The sequence below is a fragment of the Aethalodelphis obliquidens genome, unplaced genomic scaffold (assembly GCF_003676395.1).
Source record: "Aethalodelphis obliquidens isolate GAN/ISIS:26980383/991018 unplaced genomic scaffold, ASM367639v1 scaffold70, whole genome shotgun sequence".
Classification (NCBI taxonomy): domain Eukaryota; kingdom Metazoa; phylum Chordata; class Mammalia; order Artiodactyla; family Delphinidae; genus Aethalodelphis; species Aethalodelphis obliquidens.
This window is the reverse complement of record NW_020838014.1, coordinates 5,581,688-5,603,869: the sequence shown is the minus strand read 5'-3', so window position 1 is coordinate 5,603,869 and position 22,182 is coordinate 5,581,688. Positions and strand designations below refer to the sequence as shown.

The 22,182-nt window shown below is 36.9% G+C and overlaps 1 protein-coding gene across 3 annotated transcripts in view; it reads right to left on the bottom strand.

Moving 5' to 3' along the window:
* Window positions 1–22,182, bottom strand: part of MAN1A2 (mannosidase alpha class 1A member 2) — a 177,548-nt gene that overhangs the window by 110,029 nt on the left and 45,337 nt on the right. For 2 of the 3 annotated variants that reach the window (XM_027091112.1, XM_027091111.1), the window contains exons 2-3: window positions 15,848–16,103; window positions 7,319–7,415 (exon numbers count right to left, since the gene is read on the bottom strand). In XM_027091112.1, coding sequence (XP_026946913.1) covers window positions 7,319–7,415; window positions 15,848–16,103 — 353 coding nt within the window. Of the gene's footprint in view, window positions 1–7,318; window positions 7,416–15,847; window positions 16,104–17,358; window positions 17,363–18,143; window positions 18,158–22,182 lie in introns of those variants that run through there. The other variant, XM_027091113.1, reaches the window with a different exon arrangement.

The window sequence follows — 22,182 nt, the reverse complement described above, 5'->3', positions numbered from 1 at the left end:
CAAGAAGCATCTAAAATGGGGGAAAGAAGTGAAGACTATAAAGAACAACTTGGTAATTCTCAAGACTTACCCTTGGATTAAGTAAAAAGTAAGTTAACTTACTCTTTTCAACTGATAAGTTTAACAAGAGAACTGAACTCAAGAGAGGTAGAAAGAGCAAATCCAAGTTAAACAAAGCTCTTCCCCAGGGGCTTCCCTGGTGGCGCAGTGGTTAAGAATCCACCTGCCAATGCAGGGGACACAGGTTCAATCCCTGGTCCGGGAAGATTCCACATGCCACAGAGCAGCTAAGCCTGTGCACCACAACTACTGAGCCTGAGCTCTAGAGCCCACAAGCCATAACTACCAAGCCCACGCACCACAACTATTGAAGCCCACACACCCTAGAGCCTACGTGCCACAACTACTAAGCCCGCATACTTCAACTACTGAAGCCCACACACCTAGAGCCCGTGCTCCACAACAAGAGAAGCTCACACACTGCAACAAAGAGTAGCCCCTGCTCGCCGCAACCAGAGAAAGACTGTGCACAGCAAAGAAGACCCAACACAGCCAAAAAAAAAACCTCTTCCCCAGACCTCCATCCAGACACACACACTGCTAATTTTTCCCTTGGAACCATGAATGTAAAATATAATTCACTCAATTTACCGAATGAGTCACCTTGGCCATGTTACTTTTTTTTTTTTTTTTTTTAACATACATAGATAGCACTACTGGAATTTCCCATCCTTTTTCTCCACCTCTAAAATGTACAAGTATCAGAATTGGTATTGTGTTGAAGATAAAAAATTACAAATTGGTACCTACCTTGCTTAAAGTAAAACAATGCAGAAAAAGCTTCAAAATACACAAATAAATGACTAAAACATCTGTATGTAAATAGAAAATCTATCACATCTGTGTTTTCAAAAGCAACTATAACTAAATCTTGACTGAAACTTGCCAAAAAATACATGTTGCTTCAAATTATAGTTCCACAGAAATACAACAGTTCCCCCTGATCCACAGGGAATTCATCCCAAGATGTCCAGTGGATGCTTGAAAGCCTGCATAGTACTGAACTCTATATATACTATGTTTTTTCTCCTATACACACACATGTATGTTAAAGTTTAATTTATAAATGAGGCACAGTATGCGATTAACAACCGTAACTAATAATAAAACAGAACAATTATAATAATTTACTGTAACAAAAGTCATGTGAATGTGGTCTCTTTCTCTCTCTCTTCCTTAAAATATCTTATTGTACAAATTTAATGCCTTCTCCATCTTAACTAAGCACTTATTGCACTGTGGCCATAACTTGTACAGTTTAAGGTATAACAGCAAAACTAGCACAGTATTTCTTTCCTCACAATTTCACAAATAAAACATTCGTGCTTACCTTAGATCCATCAGCAAACGATTTTTTTTTTCTTTCCTTATTAAGTCAAGAAAAAACAGCGGTCCCCAACCTTTTTAGCACCAGAGACCAGTTTCATGGAAGACAATTCTTCCATGGGGAGCGGGGGGTGAGGGGGGGATGGTTCAGGCAGTAATGTGAGCGATGCGGAGCAGCAGATGAAGTTTCACCCGCTTGCCTGCTGCTCACTCCTGCTGTGCAGCCTGGTCCCTAACAGGCCACAAACCAGTACTGGTATTCAGGCCAGGGGTTGGGGACACCTGACTTAAAAGAAGCACTTACAGCTTCTCTTTAGCAAATCCAACTTGCTGGCATCACTACTCTTGTGGTTTGGGGCTATTATTAAGTAAAATAAGGGTCACATGAACAGAAGAACTGCAATATCTCCACAGTTGATCTCATAATCCACATGGCTAATAAGTAACTAACAAGCAGGACAAAGAGATGGTTCACACCCTAGACTGGAGGGAGCAGGATGGTGCAAGATTCATCACGCTACTCAGAAAGACACACAATTTAAAATTTATGAATTATTTCTGCAATTTTCCATTTAATATTTTCACACCAAAGTTTACTATAGGTAACTGAGTACTGCAGAGGGAAAACAAAACCTTAGATAAGAGGGGACTACAGTACTCAGGTTTTAGAAAGTACCTAAAAAGTTAGATCCTACTTTTAAAATGAAGGTAGAAAATGAAAACAGTAATTAGAAAAAGTAAACAAGAGAGCAACAGCCAGCTCTACCCACCACCAGTCCCTCCCATCAGGAAACTTGCACAATCCTCTTAGACAGCCTCATCCACCACAGGGCAGACAGCAGAAGCAAGAAGAACTACAATCCTGCAGCCTGTGGAACAAAAACCACATTCATAGAAAGATAGACAAGATAAAAAGGCAGACGGCTATGCACCAGATGAAGGAACAAGATAAAATCCCAGAAAAACAACTAAATGAAGTAGAGATAGGCAACGTTCCAGAAAAAGAATTCAGAATAATGACAGTGAAGAAACTCCATGACCTTGGAAAAAGAATGGAGGCAAAGATCAAGAAGATGCCAGAAATGTTTAACAAAGACGCAGAAGAATTAAAGAACAAACAAACAGAGATAAACAATATAGTAACCGAAATGAAAAATACACTAGAAGGAATCAATAGCAGAATAACTGAGGCAGAAGAATGGATAAGTGACCTGGAAGACAGAACGGTGGAATTCACTACTGAGTAACAGAATAAAGAAAAAAGAATGAAAAGAAATGAAGACAGCCTAAAAGACCTCTGGGACAACACTAAACACAACAACATTTGCATTATAGGGGTCCCAGAAGGAGAAGAGAGAGAGAAGGACCCAAGAAAATATTTGAAGAGATTATAGTCGAAAACTTCCCGAACATGGGAAAGGAAATAGCCACCCAAGTCCAGGAAGCACAGTGAGTCCCATATAGGATAAACCCAAGGAGAAACATGCCATGACACATAGTAATCAAACTGACAAAAATTAAAGATAATGGAAATTATTGAAAGCAGCAAGGGAAAAAGAAAAAATAACATACAAGGGAACCCCAATAAGGTCAACAGCTGATTTCTCGGCAGAAACTCTACAAGCCAGAAGGGAGTGGCAGGACATATTTAAAGTAATGAAGAGGAAGAACCTACAACCAAGATGACTCTACCCGGCAAGGATCTCATTCAGATTCGATGGAGAAATCAAAAGCTTTACAGACAAGCAAAAGCTAACTGAATTCAGCACCACCAAACCAGCTATACAACAAATGCTAAAGGAACTTCTCTAGGCAGGAAACACAAGAGAAGGAAAGACCTACAATAACAAACCCAAAACAATTAAGAAAATGGTAAGAGGAACACACATATCGATAATTACCCTAAACGTCAATGGATTAAGTGCTCCAGCCAAAAGACACAGACTCGCTGAATGGATACAAAAACAAGACCCATATATATACTGTCTACAAGAGACCTAGGGACACATACAGACTAAAAGTGAGGGGATGGAAAAAGATATTCCATGCAAATGGAAATCAAAAGAAAGCTGGAGTAGCAATACTCATATCAGATAAAATAGACTTTAAAATAAAGAATGTTACAAGAGACAAGGAAGGACACTACATAATGATCAAGGATCAATCCAAGAACAAGATACAAGAATTATAAATATATATGCATCCAACATAGGAGCACTTCAATACCTAAGGCAACTGCTAACAGCTATAAAAGAGGAAATCGACAGTAACACAGTAGTGGGGGACTTTAAAACCTCACTTACACCAATGGACACATCATCCAAACAGAAAATTAATAAGGAAACACAAGCTTTAAATTACACAATAGACTAGATAGATTTAATTGATATTTATAGGACATTCCATCCAAAAACAGCAGATAACACTTTCTTCTCAAGTGCACATGGAACCTTCTCCAGGATAGATCACATCTTGGGTCACAAATCAAGGCTCAGTAAATTTAAGAAAATTCAAATCATATCAAGCATCTTTTCTGAACACAATGCTATGAGATTAGAAATCAATTACAGGGAAAAAAACATAAAAAACACAAACACCTGGAGGTTAAACAATACGTTACTAAATAACCAACAGATCACTGAAAAAATCAAAGAGGAAATCAAAAAATACCTAGGGACAAATGACAATGAAAACACGATGATCCAAAACCTATGGGATGCAGCAAAAGCAGTTCTAAGAGGGAAGTTTATAGCAATACAAGCCTACCTCAAGAAAGAAGAAAAATCTCAAATAAACAATCTAAGCTTATACCTAAAGGAACTAGAGAAAGAAGAACAAACAAAACCCAAAGTTAGCAGAAGGAAAGAAACCATAAAGATCAGAGCAGAAATAAATGAAATAGAAACAAAGAAAACAAGAGCAAAGATCAATAAAACTAAAAGCTGGTTCTTTGAGAAGACAAACAAAATTGATAAACCAATAGCCAGACTCATCAAGAAAAAGAGGGAGAGGACTCAAATCAATAAAATTAGAAATGAAAAAGGAGAAGTTACAACAGACACCGCAGAAATACAAAGCATCCTAAGAGACTACTACAAGCAACTGTATGCCAATAAATGAACAACCTGGAAGAAAAGGACAAATTCTTAGAAAGGTATAACCTTCCAAGACTGAACCAGGAAGAAATAGAAAATATGAACAGACCAATAACAAGTAATGAAATTCAAACTGTGATTAAAAATCTTCCAACAAACAAAAGTCCAGGACCACATGGCTTCACAGGTGAATTCTATCAAACATTTATAGACGAGGGAACACCCATCCTCCTCAAACTTTTCCAAAAAATAGCAGAGGGAGGAACACTCCCAAACTCATTCTATGAGGCCACCATCACCCTGATACCAAAACCAGACAAAGATGCTAAAAAAAAAAAAAAAGAAAATTACAGACCAATATCACTGATGAACATAGATGCAAAAATCCTCGACAAAACATTAGTAAACAGAATCCAACAACACATTAAAAGGATCATACACCATGATCAAGTGAAATTTATCCCAGGAATGCAAGGATTCTTCAATGTATGCAAATCAATCAATGTGATACACCATATTAACAAACTGAAGCGGAAAAACTATATGATCATCTCAATAGATGCAGAAAAAGCTTCTGACAAAATTCAACACCCATTTATGATAAAAACTCTCCAGAAACTGAGCATAGAGGGAACCTATCTCAACATAATAAAGGCCATGTATGACAAAACCACAGCAAATATCATTCTCAATGGTGAAAAACTGAAAGCATTTCCTCTAAGATCAGGAACAGGACAAAGATGTCCTCTCTCACCACTATTATTCAACATAGTTTTCAAAGTCCTAGCCACAGCAATCAGAGAAGAAAAAGAAATAAAAGAAATACAATTGGAAAAGAAGAAGTAAAACTGTCACTGTTTGCAGATGACATGACAAATTGGAAAAGCAGCAAAACTGTCACTGTTTGCAGAGAATCCTAAGGATGCCACCAGAAAACTACTAGAGCTAATCAATGAATTTGGTAAAGTTGCAGGATACAAAATTAATGCACAGAAATCTCTTGCATTCCTATACACTAATGATGAAAAATCTGAAAGAGAAATTAAGGAAACACTCCCATTTACCATTTCAACAAAAGGAATAAAATACCTAGGAGTAAACCTACCTAGGGAGACAAAAGACCTGTATGCAGAAGACTATAAGACACTGATGAAAGAAATTAAAGATGAAACAAACAGATGCAGAGATATACCATATTCTTGGATTGGAAGAATCAACATTGTGAAAATGACTACACTACCCAAAGCAATCTACAGATTCAATTCAATCCCTATCAAATTACCAATGGCATTTTTTTATAGAACTAGAACAAAAAAATCTTAAAATTTGTATGGAGACACAGAAGACCCCGAATAGCCAAAGCAGTCTTGAGGGAAGAAAATAGAGTTGGAGGAAACAGGCTTCCAGACTTCAGACTATACTACAAAGCTACAGTAATCAAGACAATATGGTACTGGCACAAAAACAGAAATATAGATCAATGGAACAGGATAGAAAGCTCAGAGATAAACCCACGCACCTATGGTCAACTAATCTATGACAAAGGAGGCAAGGATATACAATGGAGAAAAGACAGCCTTTTCAATACGTGGTGCTGGGAGAACTGGACAGCTACATGCAAAAGAATGACATTAGAACACTCCCTAACACCATACACAAAAATAAACTCAAAATGGATTAGAGACCTAAATGTAAGACCAGACACTATAAAACTCTTAGAGGAAAACATAGGAAGAACACTCTTTGACATAAATCACAGCAAGATCTTTTTTGATCCACCTCCTAGAATAATGGAAATAAAAACAAAAATAAACAAATGGGACCTAATGAAACTTAAAAGCTTTTGCACAGCAAAGGAAACTACAAACAAGATGAAAAGACAACCCTCAGAATGAGAGAAAATATTTGCAAACGAATCAATGGACAAAGGATTAATCTCCAAAATACACAAACAGCTCATGCAGCTCACTATTGAAAAGACAAACAACCCAATTCAAAAATAGGCAGAAGACCTAAATAGACATTTCTCCAAAGAAGGCATACAGATGGCCAAGAAGCACATGAAAAGCTGCTCAACATCACTAATTATTAGAGAAATGCAAATCAAACCTACAATGAGGTATCACCTCACACCAGTTAGAATGGGCATCATCAGAAAATCTACAAACAACAAATGCTGGAGAGGGTGTGGAGAAAAGGGAGCCCTCTTGCACTGTTGGTGGGAATATAAATTGATACAGCCACTATGGAGAACAGTATGGAGGTTCCTTAAAAAACTAAAAACAGAATTACCATATGACCCAGCAATCCCACTACTGGGCATATACCCAGAGAAAACCATAATTCAAAAAGACATGTGCACCCCAATGTTCATTGCAGCACTATTTACAACAGCTAGTACATGGAAGCAACCTAAATGCCCACTGACAGACAAATGGATAAAGAAGATGTGGCATATATATAGAATGGAATATTACTCAGGCATAAAAAGGAATGAAATTGGGTCATTTGTAGAGACGTGGATAGATCTAGAAACTGTCATACAGAGTGAAGTAAGTCAGAAAGAGAAAAACAAATACCGTATACTAATGCATGTATATGGAACCTAGAAAAATGGTACAGATGAACCGGTTTGCAGGGCAGCAATGGAGACACAGACGTAGAGAACAAACGTATGGACACCAAGTGGGGAAAGTGGCGGGGGCGGGGTGGTGGTGTGATGAATTGGGAGATTGGGATTGACATATATACACTGATGTGTATAAAATGGGTAACTAATGAGAACCTGCTGTATAAAAAAATAAATAAAATTAAATTTAAAAAAAAAGTAAACTTACCAAATATATTAGTGGAGTGTCCTTTCCTTGCAATTGGTCTCAATTCATTATGTCCCCATCCATATATCCTGTAATTATCCCATGCATGTTTCATCATCTGAGAAAGGAAAAATTATAACCCATCAATTTATATTTTTCACAGACTGTTATCTTTATATTTCACATAATTTAGAGATTCTATTACTATATCCTTACACATTCTCCTGTATCTCCTACTTTAGTATATTATTCTATTAACACCTGTATCAGTGGGAAAACACACATAATCATGTTTACCTTAAGTCTATACAACAGAACAAAAAATGAGTTGTAATAGAAAAACTGTTTTTATTGGGGAGAAAGGTGTCTATCTGGCATTCTTTCCTTTTAGGAACTGCCAATCCTTTTGGAAACAGCTCTCCTTCCCTCACTGTGATGATGACAAAGCTGTCAAAAAGCGGCTCTGATTCCACAACCAATTAACACAGCCTAGCTAGAGTATCCATAACCTTTAGACCAAAGATCAGCAAACTCTTCCTATAAAGTAAATATTTTAGGCTTTGCAGTCCGTAAGCATGTATAGCAACTACTAAACTTGGCTACTGCAGCATAAAAGCAGCCCTAGACAATACATAAACAAATGGGCATGACTGGGTTCTAATTAAACTGTATTTTAAAAAAATAAAAGCAGCCCTAGACAATACATAAACAAATGAGCATGACTGGGTTCCAATTAAACTGTATTTTTAAAAAATAGGCAGCAATCAGAATTTGGCCAGCAGGTTGTAGTTTGCCAACCCCTGACCTACACAAAGTGACTGAGTACATGTGACTCAAGTAAAGGCAGTCAAGTCCTTTCATACATATTGTTATAGACACCAGCAGACAGAGGGACTCTCATTTTGCAATCTCAAGATCTATGTAATATATAATCCTGGAGCTGATGGGGTCTCTCTCCCAACATGTAGAAACTAAATTAAAAAAGAAAACAGAAAGAGACATGCATATTATTGACAATAACATCTACAGACTTGGATTCAGCCAAACTTGAAGCTCTAGTTCAGAGCCCCTAAGCTAAAAAATATTTTTATATCAATTAGTTTGAACTGAGTTTCTTACAAGCCAGGGAGTACTAAGCTACACAACAGCAGAGTATTTAATTATATATTAGTTGAATTATGTAATAGTAGCCTGTGGTATCTCAAACATAATATTCATTAAAACATTTATCAACTTGTTTTTTGCAGCCAGCATTACTCAGACACCAAAACTAGGCAAAGACATTACAAGGGAATTAAAAACCAACATATCTCAAAAGCACAGATGCAAAATTCCTTAACAATTCCTTAACAAAAAGTGACAATATATAAAGAGGATACTACACAATGACCAAGTGCAGTTTAACCCAGGAATATAAGTCTAATTTAACATTCAAAAACACATCACTATAATTCACCATGTTAACGGAATAAAAAGAAAAAAATCATACAATCATCTTTTTAGATGTAGAGAAAACATTTGACAAAATTCAACACCAATTCATGAAAAAAACTTTCAGTAAACCACAACTACAAGGCAACATCCTCAACTTAATTAAGGGCATCTTCAAAAAAAACCTACAGCTAACATCATACTTAATGGTAAAAGACCCTACTCCTAAAGTTGAGAACAAATCAAGTACATCTATTCCCATCACTTCTTTTCAACAATGTACTGAAAGTCCTAGCCGTGGCAATAAGAAGAAGAAGTAATAGGCATAAAAATCAAAAAGGAGAAAGGAAAAGTACCTCTATTCACAGACGACATGACTATGTACAAGGGAAATCCTAAGCAATCTTAAAATAAAAAGCCACTAAAACTAGAAGATGACTTCAGTAAATAAGATACAAGTTCAGCAAACTAAAATAAATTATATTTCTATATGCTAGTAATGAACAGAAATGGAAATTCAAAAACAATTCCATTTATACTAGCATCAAAAAACATGAAATAGAACATGTGCAAGAATTATACACTAAGAACTACAAAACACTGCTGAGGCAAATTAAAGAAAACCTAAATAAGTGGACAGATATGCTCAGGGAATGAAAAAGTCAATACTGTTAAGATGACAATTCTTCCCAAATCATCTACAGATTCAATGAAATTCCAATCGAAATCCCAGCAACCTTTTATTTTCACAGAAAAGCTAATTCAATAAAGTCAAAGGACTTAGAATGGCCAAAACTATTTTTAAAAGAACAAAGTTGGAGGACTTAACTGATTTCAAAACTTAACTATAAAAGTCAATCAACACAGTGTCGTACTCTCATTAAGGACAGGAATATAGATTAATGAAACAGATATGAGTCCAGAAAGAGACTCAACATCTGTTGATTTTATCAATTGATTTTGAACAAAAGTGCCAAGGTAATTCAATCAAGAAAGGATAATCTTTTCAACAAATAATTCTGGAACACTAAAAAGCCCTATGGGGAGAAAATGAAGCACAACCTTTACTTCACACAATAAACAAAAAAAAATAACTCACAACAGATCACAGACTGAAATGTCAAACTAAAACAAACATATGCCCACAAAAAGACTTGTACACAAATGTACATAGCAACTTTATTCATAATAGCCAAAAACTGGACCAAAGGTTGAACAAATGTTCAACAGGTGAATGAATAAAACAAATCATCGTATAGCCATACAATGGAATACTACGAAGAAAAAAAAATTACCTTTATTGTAATATACATAGATGAATCTCGAAAACATGCTGAGCCAAAGCCCAGAAACAAAATATCACATACCTTATGACTCCATTTCACTGAAACTTTACAAAAGACAAATCTAATCTATAATGATTAAAAGCGGACCAGCAGTTGCCTGGGGCCAAGGAATGGGGTAGACTGAAGAGGGGCACAAAATAAACCATTCTGAGATTATGGACCTATTCACAGCTTGATCGCCACTGTTGTTACTCAAGTATATACATCTGCCAAAACTCACCAAGCTATACTCTTAAAATAAATACATTTTATTGTACATAAATTATGTCTCAGTAAAGTTGAATTTTAAAAAAATCTAATAGCCTGTTCTATCTTCCCCACTTTCCTTTCCTTCCACTTTCCTGAGCCAATTACTTAAACTCTTTGACCTGCTTTTCTATTTACCACTGTATTTCTAAGTACATTTTTTAGTGCTATTTCTTGATTTTAAAAAAAGTTTTAGCTATTTACTATATTCCCCTATAGTTAAGATAATTTAGCTTTCGTATACACTATCAGCTCACCTCCACATAAACTTCCCCACATATATTCCCTGACTCACATCCTTCCAATGTAGTTAACAACATGTTTTTCTTAAAATTACTATATTATTTTGTTCAACTTTTGTTTTCCCTGATGTTAACTACTGGTCTGAAGTTTGGTGGGTATTTTTGTTGATGTAGTTTTAAATGTAACAATTATTAATTTACTTCCAAATTATACTTGAGTTTCAAAATTTGTCTCAATATAATTAAACACATCAGATAAACTATCAGTTCCATTTTATTCTCTGATAAATCCTTCCTGAGGCTCTCTATCCTCCTAACTCTAACCTGGACTTCCATTCTCTCAACCTGAAGCACAGCCATCATCTGATCCCCTTTTTCACAGTCCTGAGACTGACCTTCCTTTCTCTCTCTAGTGACAGATCCTGTTTCCAAAATCGTTTATCTTCCTATTTTTATGCTGAAGCATATTTTGCAGTAGCAATCTGAGAAAACATCTAAAAATATCTTTACCCTCAGATTTGATTCATAATTTGGCTGAATATATAACTCTTCCTAAGCCTTAGCTCCATTCTCTTCCACTTTCTAATATTATTGTTGAGGAATCTAATGTGCCATTATGTACAATCCAAATCTTTTGGGTGAAACTATTTTTTTCTCTGTAAACTTTTAGGATCTGTTTTATATGCCTCTTTTTCTAAAATTTCAGTAGGAGCCTTTGAATTGTTTCTTTGACTTCTTCCCCTCTATTTTTCCTGTTCTTTTTCCAAAACTCCTAATTAATCACTTGTTAGATGTTCCAGATTGATCTTATCATTTTTCTTGTTTTCTTAATCTTTTGTCCTTCCAAGAGATTTGCTCAATTTTATCTTCCAACTCTTCTACTGAATTTTTTAATGTACCAATATCTTTAATTTCCAAGAACTCTTCCTTATTCTGTAAATGTTCCTTTTTATAACTTATTCTCATTTCATGAATTTAATTTTTTTGGCATCCTAAAGATATTCTTTTTTGATATATGTATTCTGCTCCCTGTATGGTTTCTGTATCCTCTAAATTCCTTTCTTCCATTTGTCTCATGTGAGAAACTTTCCTTATGTGTCTGGTGATCCGTGGTTTGCTCTTCACATATCAGTGAAGCACTTACAAGACAATCAAAGGCTGTCAGTGAAGAGGCAAGACTTATTGACTGAGCCTCATCTTAGGGAGCTCAGATGAAACCCAGGGGTGTTTCACTGAGAAATAGACTAGGTCTTTCCTCTTGGGCCAGTCAAGTCTCTCCAGACAGAAGTCCTTCATTTTCCTGCTAACTGAAAATACACCTGGCTGCCAGAATTCAAAGAGTTGAGCAGGATAAAGTTGTCTCAATATTCAGAATCCATTTTTCACTTAATTCCCTCCATCCCCACTACTCGCTTCACTTTTTTTTTTTTAAACATCTTTATTGGAGTATAATTGCTTTACAATGGTGTGTTAGTTTCTGCTTTATAACAAAGTGAATCAGTTATACATATACATATGTCCCCATATCTCTTCCCTCTTGCGTCTCCCTCCCACCCTCCCTATCCCACCCCTCTAGGTGGTCATAAAGCACCGAGCTGATCTCCCTGTGCTATGTGGCTGCTTCCCACTAGCTACCTATTTTACATTTGGTAGTGTATATATGTCCATGCCACTCTCTCACTTTGTCCCAGCTTACCCTTCCCCTTCCCTGTAACCTCAAGTCCATTCTCTAGTAGGTCTGTGTCTTTACTCCCATCTTGCCTCTAGGCTCTTCATGACCACTTTTGTTGTTGTTGTTGTTAGATTCCATATATATGTGTTAGCACACGATATTTGTTTTTCTCTTTCTGACTTACTTCACTTTGTATGTCAGATTCTAGGTCCATCCACCTCACTACAAATAACTCAATTTCGTTTTTCTTTTTATGGCCGCTTCACTTTTTAGAATGACTTCTGCCCTTTCCCCTCAGCCATACTTGGTATTCCCAAAATCTAGATCTTCCCTAATTCATCCATCCAAAAGTAAACTTTTGGTCTTCTTTTGGGGAAGGGAGGACAGCAACTAGGATGCTTAGGCTAGAGAACTAGGGATCTAAGGGTTAAGAGCTCCTTTAAAAACTTTCAAATAATCCTTTTCCAGCTCTGTTTTATACCCCTGCCTTCAGAGGTAAATGGTGTTTCCAGTTCTTGATACTTTCAGATATTCTGCAGGTATTCACAACACCTTGCCTCTTGTTAGCTTCTTCCCCTGCAGGCTTAGATCCCAACTTTCTCTGCTTACTAAGTCAGTTACCATAATGTTTAACAGGAGCCTACACAGGGATTCTTAATATGTTTTATGTTAATTTATAAGAACCCTGGATAATATTGTATGCTCTAGAGAATTGACTTAGCAGGTCTGGGTTGTCCAAACCCTGCACATCCTCAAATAAAGGTCTGGCCTGTACCAGGCTCCTGGAAAATAACCTCTAAACCTTTATTATCCTGCCTGTTAAGAGTATCTTTGTTTACCTGAAGTCTTGGGCCATGTCAGATAGTTTATGCTAAAACGTGATTTACAGTGGGGACCTTGAACCACAGGGTATCAGCATGACCTCTGGAGGGGCTGAAGAACTAAGATTAGCCAACCCTACATAATGAACTCTTGATAAACAATCTGGACACCAAGGCTGGGGTGAACTTCCCTGGCTGGCAATACATTGTGCACATTGCCACAAATCATTTCTGGAAGAATTAAGCGCTGTCCGTATCCTTCCACTGGGAGAGGACAACTAGGAGTTTGTACCTGGTCTCTACTGGACTTGGTCCTATGTGCCTTTTCTATTGATTTTAATCTGTACATTTTCAGCTGAATACACCAAAACCATGAATGCAACAGTTTTGCTAAGTTCTGTGAGTACTCCCAGTGAATCACTGAGCCTGTGGGTGGTCTTGGGTCCTCTCAACACACAGTTACCTATCTGAATTATTATGTACATCAGACAGTATTTCAATAAATTCTAATGACATCTAAAAAAAAGGGTCAGGCATCTGAAAAGAAATGTATCAAAGTCCTCAACACTGTCCAAAGAAAGTGCCTCAAGCAGCCTGAGTATAAAACACAGAATCCAAAGGTGAGGTAAAATCAGAGGACATATTTTATACCAATTCATAAGGCCACGCTTAAAATACCTGCAAATCTTCCATATTCATTACTAGAATATATCCAAATAGGTATCTATTTGAACTAAACTTATTGTCTTATTTTATGAACAATAGATTTGAAATATTGTTGATGCTATTACACTCTAACGAAGTCTTTTTCTTCATAAGCAGTACAACTACAAACTCCACCCAGAATTAGGAGTTCTAATTAACGAAGTTCTACTAAAATATTCACTAGATTTCCTCTCCCTCTGGTACTCTCTTTATCTCCAAATAACTCCTAGAATAACAAATTGACAGACTTCTGAGACCAAAAGAAATTTCAAAAAGGTTGAAATCAATCCTTCCCTACTCTTCAATCCATTGAGACTCTTTGGAAGGATGTGTTCTTAATCTGCAGTATAGTTAAGTGGTATCACAACGGGTTCCTTGAAAGATGGCAGACATAATGCTAACCCTTCAGAAACATGTTTATGAGAAGATTTACATAATATCTAGCAGAGTTCCGAGTAACTAAACACTTAAGAAATTTCTTATTAAATGATAAATTGTTATGGATATACTCTACATTATTTATAAAATACTGAACATCAAAAGATCTCTGAACACAGGGTGAGTAATGTAACTATCCAAACAACATTATATCAAAATTTTTAAGTATTCTATAATTATAATCGATATTAAGAGAGTTGTAGCTCTTACTGCCAACTTGCAAACTGAACTACAATTCTGACCTCAAAACAAACAAGATCAAAGTATGACACCATAGATGGTACAAATACAGATAGATATTGGGTTGGGTGGCCAAAAGATTCATTCAGTTTTTTCTGTAAGATGGCTGTAGTAGCACTTAGTTGTCTTTAACTTCATTCCAAACAATTTTATTAGATTGTATTGTGACAGACCTCATATCAGTGTGCATTAAAAAAACAAACCAAAACTGGTGAATTTTCGTGCAGCCATTTTAATATTGAAGATGGAAGAAATAAAGCAACATTTGGGGCATATTATGCTTTATTATTTCAAGAAAAGTAAAAACGCAACTGAAACGCAAAAAAAGATGTGTGCAGTGTATGGAGAAGGTGCTGTGACTGATCAAACGTGTCAAAAGTGGTTTGTGAAGTTTCATGGAGATTTCTCGCTGGATGATGCTCCATGGTCAGGTAGACCAGTTGAAGTTAATAGCAATCAAATCGAGACACTGAGAACAATCAATGTTATACCACACAGGAGACAGCCAACACTCAAAATACCCAAATCAGGCACTGAAAATCATTTGCACCAGCTTGGTCATGTTCATCACTTTGATGTCTGGGTTCCACATAAGTTAAGCAAAAATAAAACTTCTTGACCATATTTCCGCATAGTAATTCTCTACTTAAACATAATGAAAATGCTCTGTTTTGAAAACTAATTGTGATGGGCGATGAAAAGTGGATACTGTACAGTAACGTGGAATGGAAGAGATCACGGGACAAGCAAAATGAACCACCACCAACCACACCAAAGGCCGGTCTTCATCCAAAGAATGTGATGTTGTGTATATGGTGGGGTTCAAAGAGAGTCCTCTATTATGAGCTCCCTCCAGAAAACCAAACGATTAATTCCAACAAGTACTGCTCCCAATTTGACCAACTGAAAGCAGCACTCGACGAAAAGCATCCAGAATTAGTCAACAGAAAATGCATAGTCTTCAATCAGGATAACCCAAGACCACATGCTTCTTTGATGACCAGGCAAAAACTGTTACAGCTTGGCTGGGAAGTTCTGATTCAACAGCCCTATTCACCAGATATTGCACCTTCCGATTTCCATGTATTTAAGTCTTTACACAATTCTCTTAATGGAAAAAATTTCAATTCTCCGTAAGACTGTAAAAGGCACCTAGAACAGTTCTTTGCTCAAAAAGATAAAAAGCTTTGGGAAGATGGAATTATGAAGTTGCCTGAAAAATGGCAGAAGGTAGTGGAATAAAATGGTGAATACATTGTCCAATAAAGTTCTTGGTGAAAATGAAAAATGTGTCTTTTTTTTTTTTACTTAAAAACCAAAGGAACCTTTGGCCAGCCCGATAGATAGATAGATAGATAGATAGATAGGCATATCCATAACACCTCGTATCACAAATCTCAGCTTATTACCTCTTTAATTTTTTCCCTTTTCTCTCTTAGGTCATTATCTTCTGGGTCTCCACCATGTGTTCCTATAAGGTTTGGTATAGGAACTGCTGGCAGTGGCTTTTTCTCTTTTGTCTTCATTTCTTGGACTACCTTATTTTTCTCTGTCTGTATTTCTGCTCGGATTTCCTCCCTTGACTTTTTTAATTTTTCTTTTGCTTCTTCCAGGGCCTTCTCATGATCAGCTCGAATTTTATTTCTCAAACGTTCTTCTTCTTCCCTATAAGAAGAGGAGAAAAATAAACATAAAACTTAAAGTTTCCTCCACCAAACCCTGATAGTTGTTTTCTGCTCCTGCCATTAAAAAGAATGATCCATGGGCTTCCCTGGTGGCGCAGTAGTTGGGGGTCTGCCTGCCGATGCAGGGGACATGGGTTCGTGCCCCGGTCTGGGAGGGTCCCACATGCCGCGGAGCGGCTGGGCCCGTGAGCCATGGCCGCTGGGCCTGCACGTCCGGAGCCTGTGCTCCGCAACGGGAGAGGCCACAGCAGTGAGAGGTCCGTGTACCAAAAAAAAAAAAAGAATGATCCATGAGAGAGACTTGGATCTACCTGCCTGAAGAAGAGGATAAATATATCTTAGTATGAGAAAGAAAATGAGCTCTAGATGCTGAAGAGCAACCACCTCACACAGTGGAGAAAAAGGGAACCTAGAAAGTTACAATTTAAGGGCCAAGTAAAAACAGAAAATAGCAATCAATAACTTATTAGTAGACACATGAGGAAAAAAAAAAAGAGAGAGAGAGAAAAGAGAGACCAGTGAAAAACTAGATGGAGGAGAGAAAATAAAAAATAGAAGTAAGTATCAAGAGGGGACCAAATAATAAACAACAAGGTCCTACAGTATAGCACAGGGAACTATATTCAATATCCTATAATAAACCGTAATGGAAAACAATATGAAGAATATATATATGTATAAGTGAATCACTTTGCTGTAAACCAGAAACTAACACAACATTGTAAATCAACTACACTTCAATTAAAAATAAAGAAAAAAGCTTAAGTAAATAAATAAATAAGAGCGTTTCATAAACTGATGTGAAGAGGGGACAAAATATAAACATAGGGTCAAAGAAAGAGAAAGAAGCAGGAAAGATAAGAGGATGGGAAATTTTTTATTTGTTAAATATACATCACACACTTCTAAAATTTTGGAAATTCCATCAATCTTACAACACAATGGTCCAACTGATGTGAGCATGACCACTTAAAATTCTCTTGAGCCCTTGTTAAAAATACAGATTCCAATTTAGCAGGTCTGTATGAGACCCATGAATTTGTATTATTAAGAGCTCCTCTGATGATTCTGGTGTGCATACAGGTTTGGAAACCACTACTGCAGTAGATACCTACTGGGTTTCTACCCAGCGCTGAATCTTTTCTCCACCTCCACCCCAATCCACGTGAATGAATACAGGAGTGGTAGTTACTATTTTCCAAATCATCCAGTGATGACTACTCTAAGGGGGTCACCAAACTTACCTCTCTAGAAATTGAATTCAAACTCTGGACTTACAACATTGCTGGTGAGATTGTAAAACAGTACAGCTACTTTGGAAAAGTTTAGCAGTTTCTTTAAAAACTAAACGTAACTATCACAGAATCCTGCAATTGCCCTGGACATTTATCCCAGAGAAATTAAGGCTTATGTTCACACAAAAACCTATACACAAGCCAGTTACAAAAAGACAAATACTATATGATTCCAATTATATGAGATTCTTAGGGTAGTCAAAATCATGGAGACAGAAAGTAGAATGGTGGTTGCAAGAGGCTGGGGGAAAAGAAAAAATAGGAAGTTATTGTTTAATGGGTGCAGAGTTTCAGTTTAGCAAGATGAAAAGAGTTCTGGAGATGGATAGTGGTGACGGTTGCACAACAATATAAATGTATTTAATACCATTGCACTGTACAAGTAAAAATAGTTAAGATGGTAAATTTTATGTTATGCATATTTTACCACAATTTCAAAAATTGGGGGGGGGGATCCTATACAAAAATGTTTATAGCAGCTTTACTCATAACAGGCAAAAACTGGAAGCAACCCTTATGTCTTTCAACAAGTAAATGGTTAAGTAAACCACTGTTTATACTGTGGTATAGCCACACTATGGGAATACTACTCAGCAATAAAAAGAAACTATTTGTAAACACAACTTGAATGCATTTCAAAGGTATTATGTCAGTGAAAGGAGACAGTCTCAAAAGTTACATTTTACTTGACAATCTCAAAAAGACAAAAATAGAAGGATGATGACTATATTAGTGGATGACACAAGTTATGGATAAGGGGAGAGGTTAACTATAAGAGAATAATACAGGACAGTTTTTCTGGATTATAGCATTGTTATATATCCTATTTCAGTGGTTACACAAATGTGAACATGTGCTGAAAATCACAGAACTGTATATCAAGAGAGAAAAAAATCAATTCACAGCCTAGTATTTAAAATAAAATGTTAAATGTTTAGAGAAAAAGAAAATTGGATACCTTGCTGTGAAAAGGGGCTGATGAGGAAAACAGAGAAAAGAGGAGGAATCACAGCAGAGCCAGAGAGTCAGGGACAAACAAGGTCATTCAGGTAGCAAGAAAAAGTCCATAGGGCCTGCAGACAGACTGGATATGAAAAGAGTATGGCACAGAGGAGCCAAGGTTGGCCCCAGTGTGCATCCAAGGGTAATCCTGGGCTGATCCGTTCAGGAGACTCAGGCAGATGAGGGCAGCAGCAGCAGACAGGTGCTGAATAAAGTCTTAGATAAGACAACCAAAGTAAATACAGGCAGGTACCACCCAATTGCCTTCCAATCCCCCTCCCCCTCCTTACCAACAGAAAACATTGTACCTAGGCCTAGAGAATAGATCCAAGAAGAATCATTTTGTAGTTGGGAAAAAAGTACTTGAAGTAGAAGTACTTAAGCAAAAAGTTAGGAGACAAGGATTCCAGTTCCAGCTCTGCTCCAAACTCACCCAGCAACCTGGCACAAATCACTCAAAAACCTCTAACATCAGTACTTTCTTCAATAAAAATAGGAAAACAAATAATACTCTCCTAATACACTTGGCTACACTTATCCAAGGTAAGTACAAGTATTTAACAAAACTGTAATTTTCTATACAAACATAAACCATTAATTATATCAAATCCTCCAATCTCTGTTTCAAAATACAAGTGAATGCAGTAATCCCCACAACTTACCAAAAAATGCACTTTATTCCTGCTTTTCCTTTCTTCCTTAAGAACATCTTTCCACAATAATCATTTAGTAGCACCATGAGTTTTCTTTCTCGTTTTTTCCCCTATATATCTCAAATTTTTATTTTGATCTCTTTTCAAGGAGCTCCTCAAATTTTGCTTTAGTGCCCAAATTTCTAGATTTTAAATTACACCAGCTGGATCAAATGTTCTGGATGTTTATTTTCACCTGAATGATCTTTGTTTTACTTATGTGTTTTTAAGATTTTTTTTAACTTTGATATCTTCAGCAGATAATCAGGTTGAACTTCCATTTGCAAATGTCTCTTGCTTTTCATCAGTGCCTTATATCTTTCTATGTAGTAAAGAATTTGGCCTTGCCCAAAGAGAAGTCTGGCCTTGTCCTCAGCTTCTGGGAGGTAATCTGTCAAACTTCATAGAAGTGTCCTTGTTTACGGTGGCTGCTGGCCACACCAGATTTTAGGATGGGGTTGGCCACATCCAATAGTCCTAGGGTGGGGGCTGGCCATGCTAAAAAAATCCAACAATACCACTTAGGGTAAGGGTTTTGGGTCACAAAGTATGAGCCAACATGGAGACTGAGTTCAACTACATGGGAAATCAATTAATCATGCCTTGAAAACTCTGGACGCCAAAGCTCATGTGAGCTTAGGTGGGTGGCAACACATACTGTCACACGCTGATGCTGGGAGAGTAACGTCCTGACTTTAAAAGAAGAGGACACCAAAAGCTCCACATTTGGAACCTTCCTGGAATTTATCCTATGTGCTTCTTTCCCTTGGCTGATTTTAAACTCCATCCTTTCTCTGTAATCTATAATCCTTTCATGAGTGTGATGACTTTCAGTGAGTTTTGTGAGTCCTAGCAAATTATCAAACCTGAGGGTGGCTTTGGGAGTCCCCTGAAATTTCAGGTGGTATCCGAAGTAAGGGTGGTCTTGTGGAGGACTGTGCCCTCAAACTTTGCAGTCTGGCTAACTCTGGGTACCATCCAAGGCTTCAAAAAAAAATCTAATCTTAAATCTACAGGTTCTCATGAGATTTGAAATTACTTTTTCAATTATATCCTATGCGTAATAGTTAAATCACTTTTTGATATCCCATAAGTAATATTAGGGTTGGGGTTTTTTTTTAGTTGTTGTTGTTGTCTCGTTTTGTTTTGTTTTTGTTTTTTCCTTCCACACACCCTTGATCCTTGAAAATCAGAGGCAAATGACAAAACTAATAATTGTTTTTGGGTTAGATATACCAGGCACTGACTTAGTCAACTACTTAGATTATCTTATTTAATCCTCATACCAATTTATGAGGCACCTTATATTTAACACTGTTCTCCATCTTATTAGGAAAACACTAAAGCACAAAGAGAAAAAGGAATTTGCTCAGGGTCACAGAGCTAGTAAGTAGAGAGCCTAGGTACAAACACGTGCATTTTGACTTCTTAAACTATGCAAATACTGCCTTTCACACAAAAGATGAATTTTATTTAAGAGATTGGTCTCTACTGTGTAGACACTGATACCATTCTCTCAATATCTTGCTCCCTTCCTCCTTAGTCTTAGAGCCATCAATTTTTAGCTAAGCATATGCTCCTGCAAAATAAAAATTCTATTTTTCAGCTTCCCTAATAGAAACTGCCCTATAAATCAGAAACAGACTTCTACTTTGCTTCAGCTTAAGCCACTATTATTTTGTGATTTTTATGGCTGGTGAATGACCTAGTCTTTACTGAGCCACTCTCCACCCTAGACGTCCTCTTTCCCTGAGACTCTCATTAGTATCTAAGGGCTGATCTGCCAGAAATAAACTAACCAAGTAATAGATTTCCTTCTCCAATTAGAGTGTTTAAATAAATCATGTTTGGAAACATTCTGAAAGACAAATACAACCCTAGATTACAGAAGAACAGATAAAATTACATTGAAATCTTGTTTGGCAAAGATTTAGGTGAATATACATTTCCCTTTTATATTCACTACATCCTTCTTTACTAGAGTTTTACTCTTCACCTACAAACATGAAGTCTCATCCACCCTTAAAAAATTAAATAAAAACTTCCTTCAAAACTGCCTCCAGCTCCACCTTCATTGGTGTCCCCCCTCCTTCCTTTTACCACCATACTTTTTCAGAGTACTACATTTGCTGTTTCCACTTTCTCTAACCTCACATCTCTTCTACCCACCACAGTTAAAAACTGATAGCTAAGTTTTTCCTTCCTTTGAATTCCCTGTTTCTCACACCTGCCTTTCCAACAAGCCTCTAATTATTGGCTTTACCATCATCGATGAACCCCCAAAACGTTGTATTCCATCCTCATTTCTGTTCTTACTCTATATACCTTCCTATTCAACATCATCAAGCTGTATTTTCTCAACTATTATATCAAAATATTTATAGTCAGCCTTTTCCACGTTACTAAGTACTCCAGATCCAAATTTCTAATATCATGTAAGACACTTGCCAAACCCCTCTAATTTAACATGCGCAAAACAGAACTGAATGATTACCATGGAAAAAGGACAATCACAGGCTAAGCTCATTCATGAACACAGATTTTTTTTTTAATATTAGCAAAATTATCAGTAACATTTAAAAAATAGAAAAAAAAATTCATCGTAACTAATTGGACTTATCCCAGAAGTGAGAATAGTTTAACATCAGAAAATTCTATCCACGTAATCTACCTATTATTAAAGAAAAATTGTACAAAGTAAAAACAGAAAAGTGACAAAATTCAACACCCATTTTTTTTTTTTTTTTTTTTTTTGCGGTACGCGGGCCTCGCACTGTTGTGGCCTCTCCTGTTGCAGTGCACAGGATCCGGACGTACAGGCTCAGCGGCCATGGCTCACGGGCCCAGCCGTTCCGCGGCATGTGGGATCTTCCCGGACCGGGGCACAAACCCGTGTCCCCTGCATCGGCTGGCGGACTCTCAACCACTGCGCCACCAGGGAAGCCCTCAACACCCATTCTTAAAACTCTACAGCAAAGGAGAAAAAGAGAACTTCAATCTAATAAAAGATATCTTCCAATACCTACAGCAAATATCATTCTTCATAGTGAAACTTTAGAAGCGTTTCCTT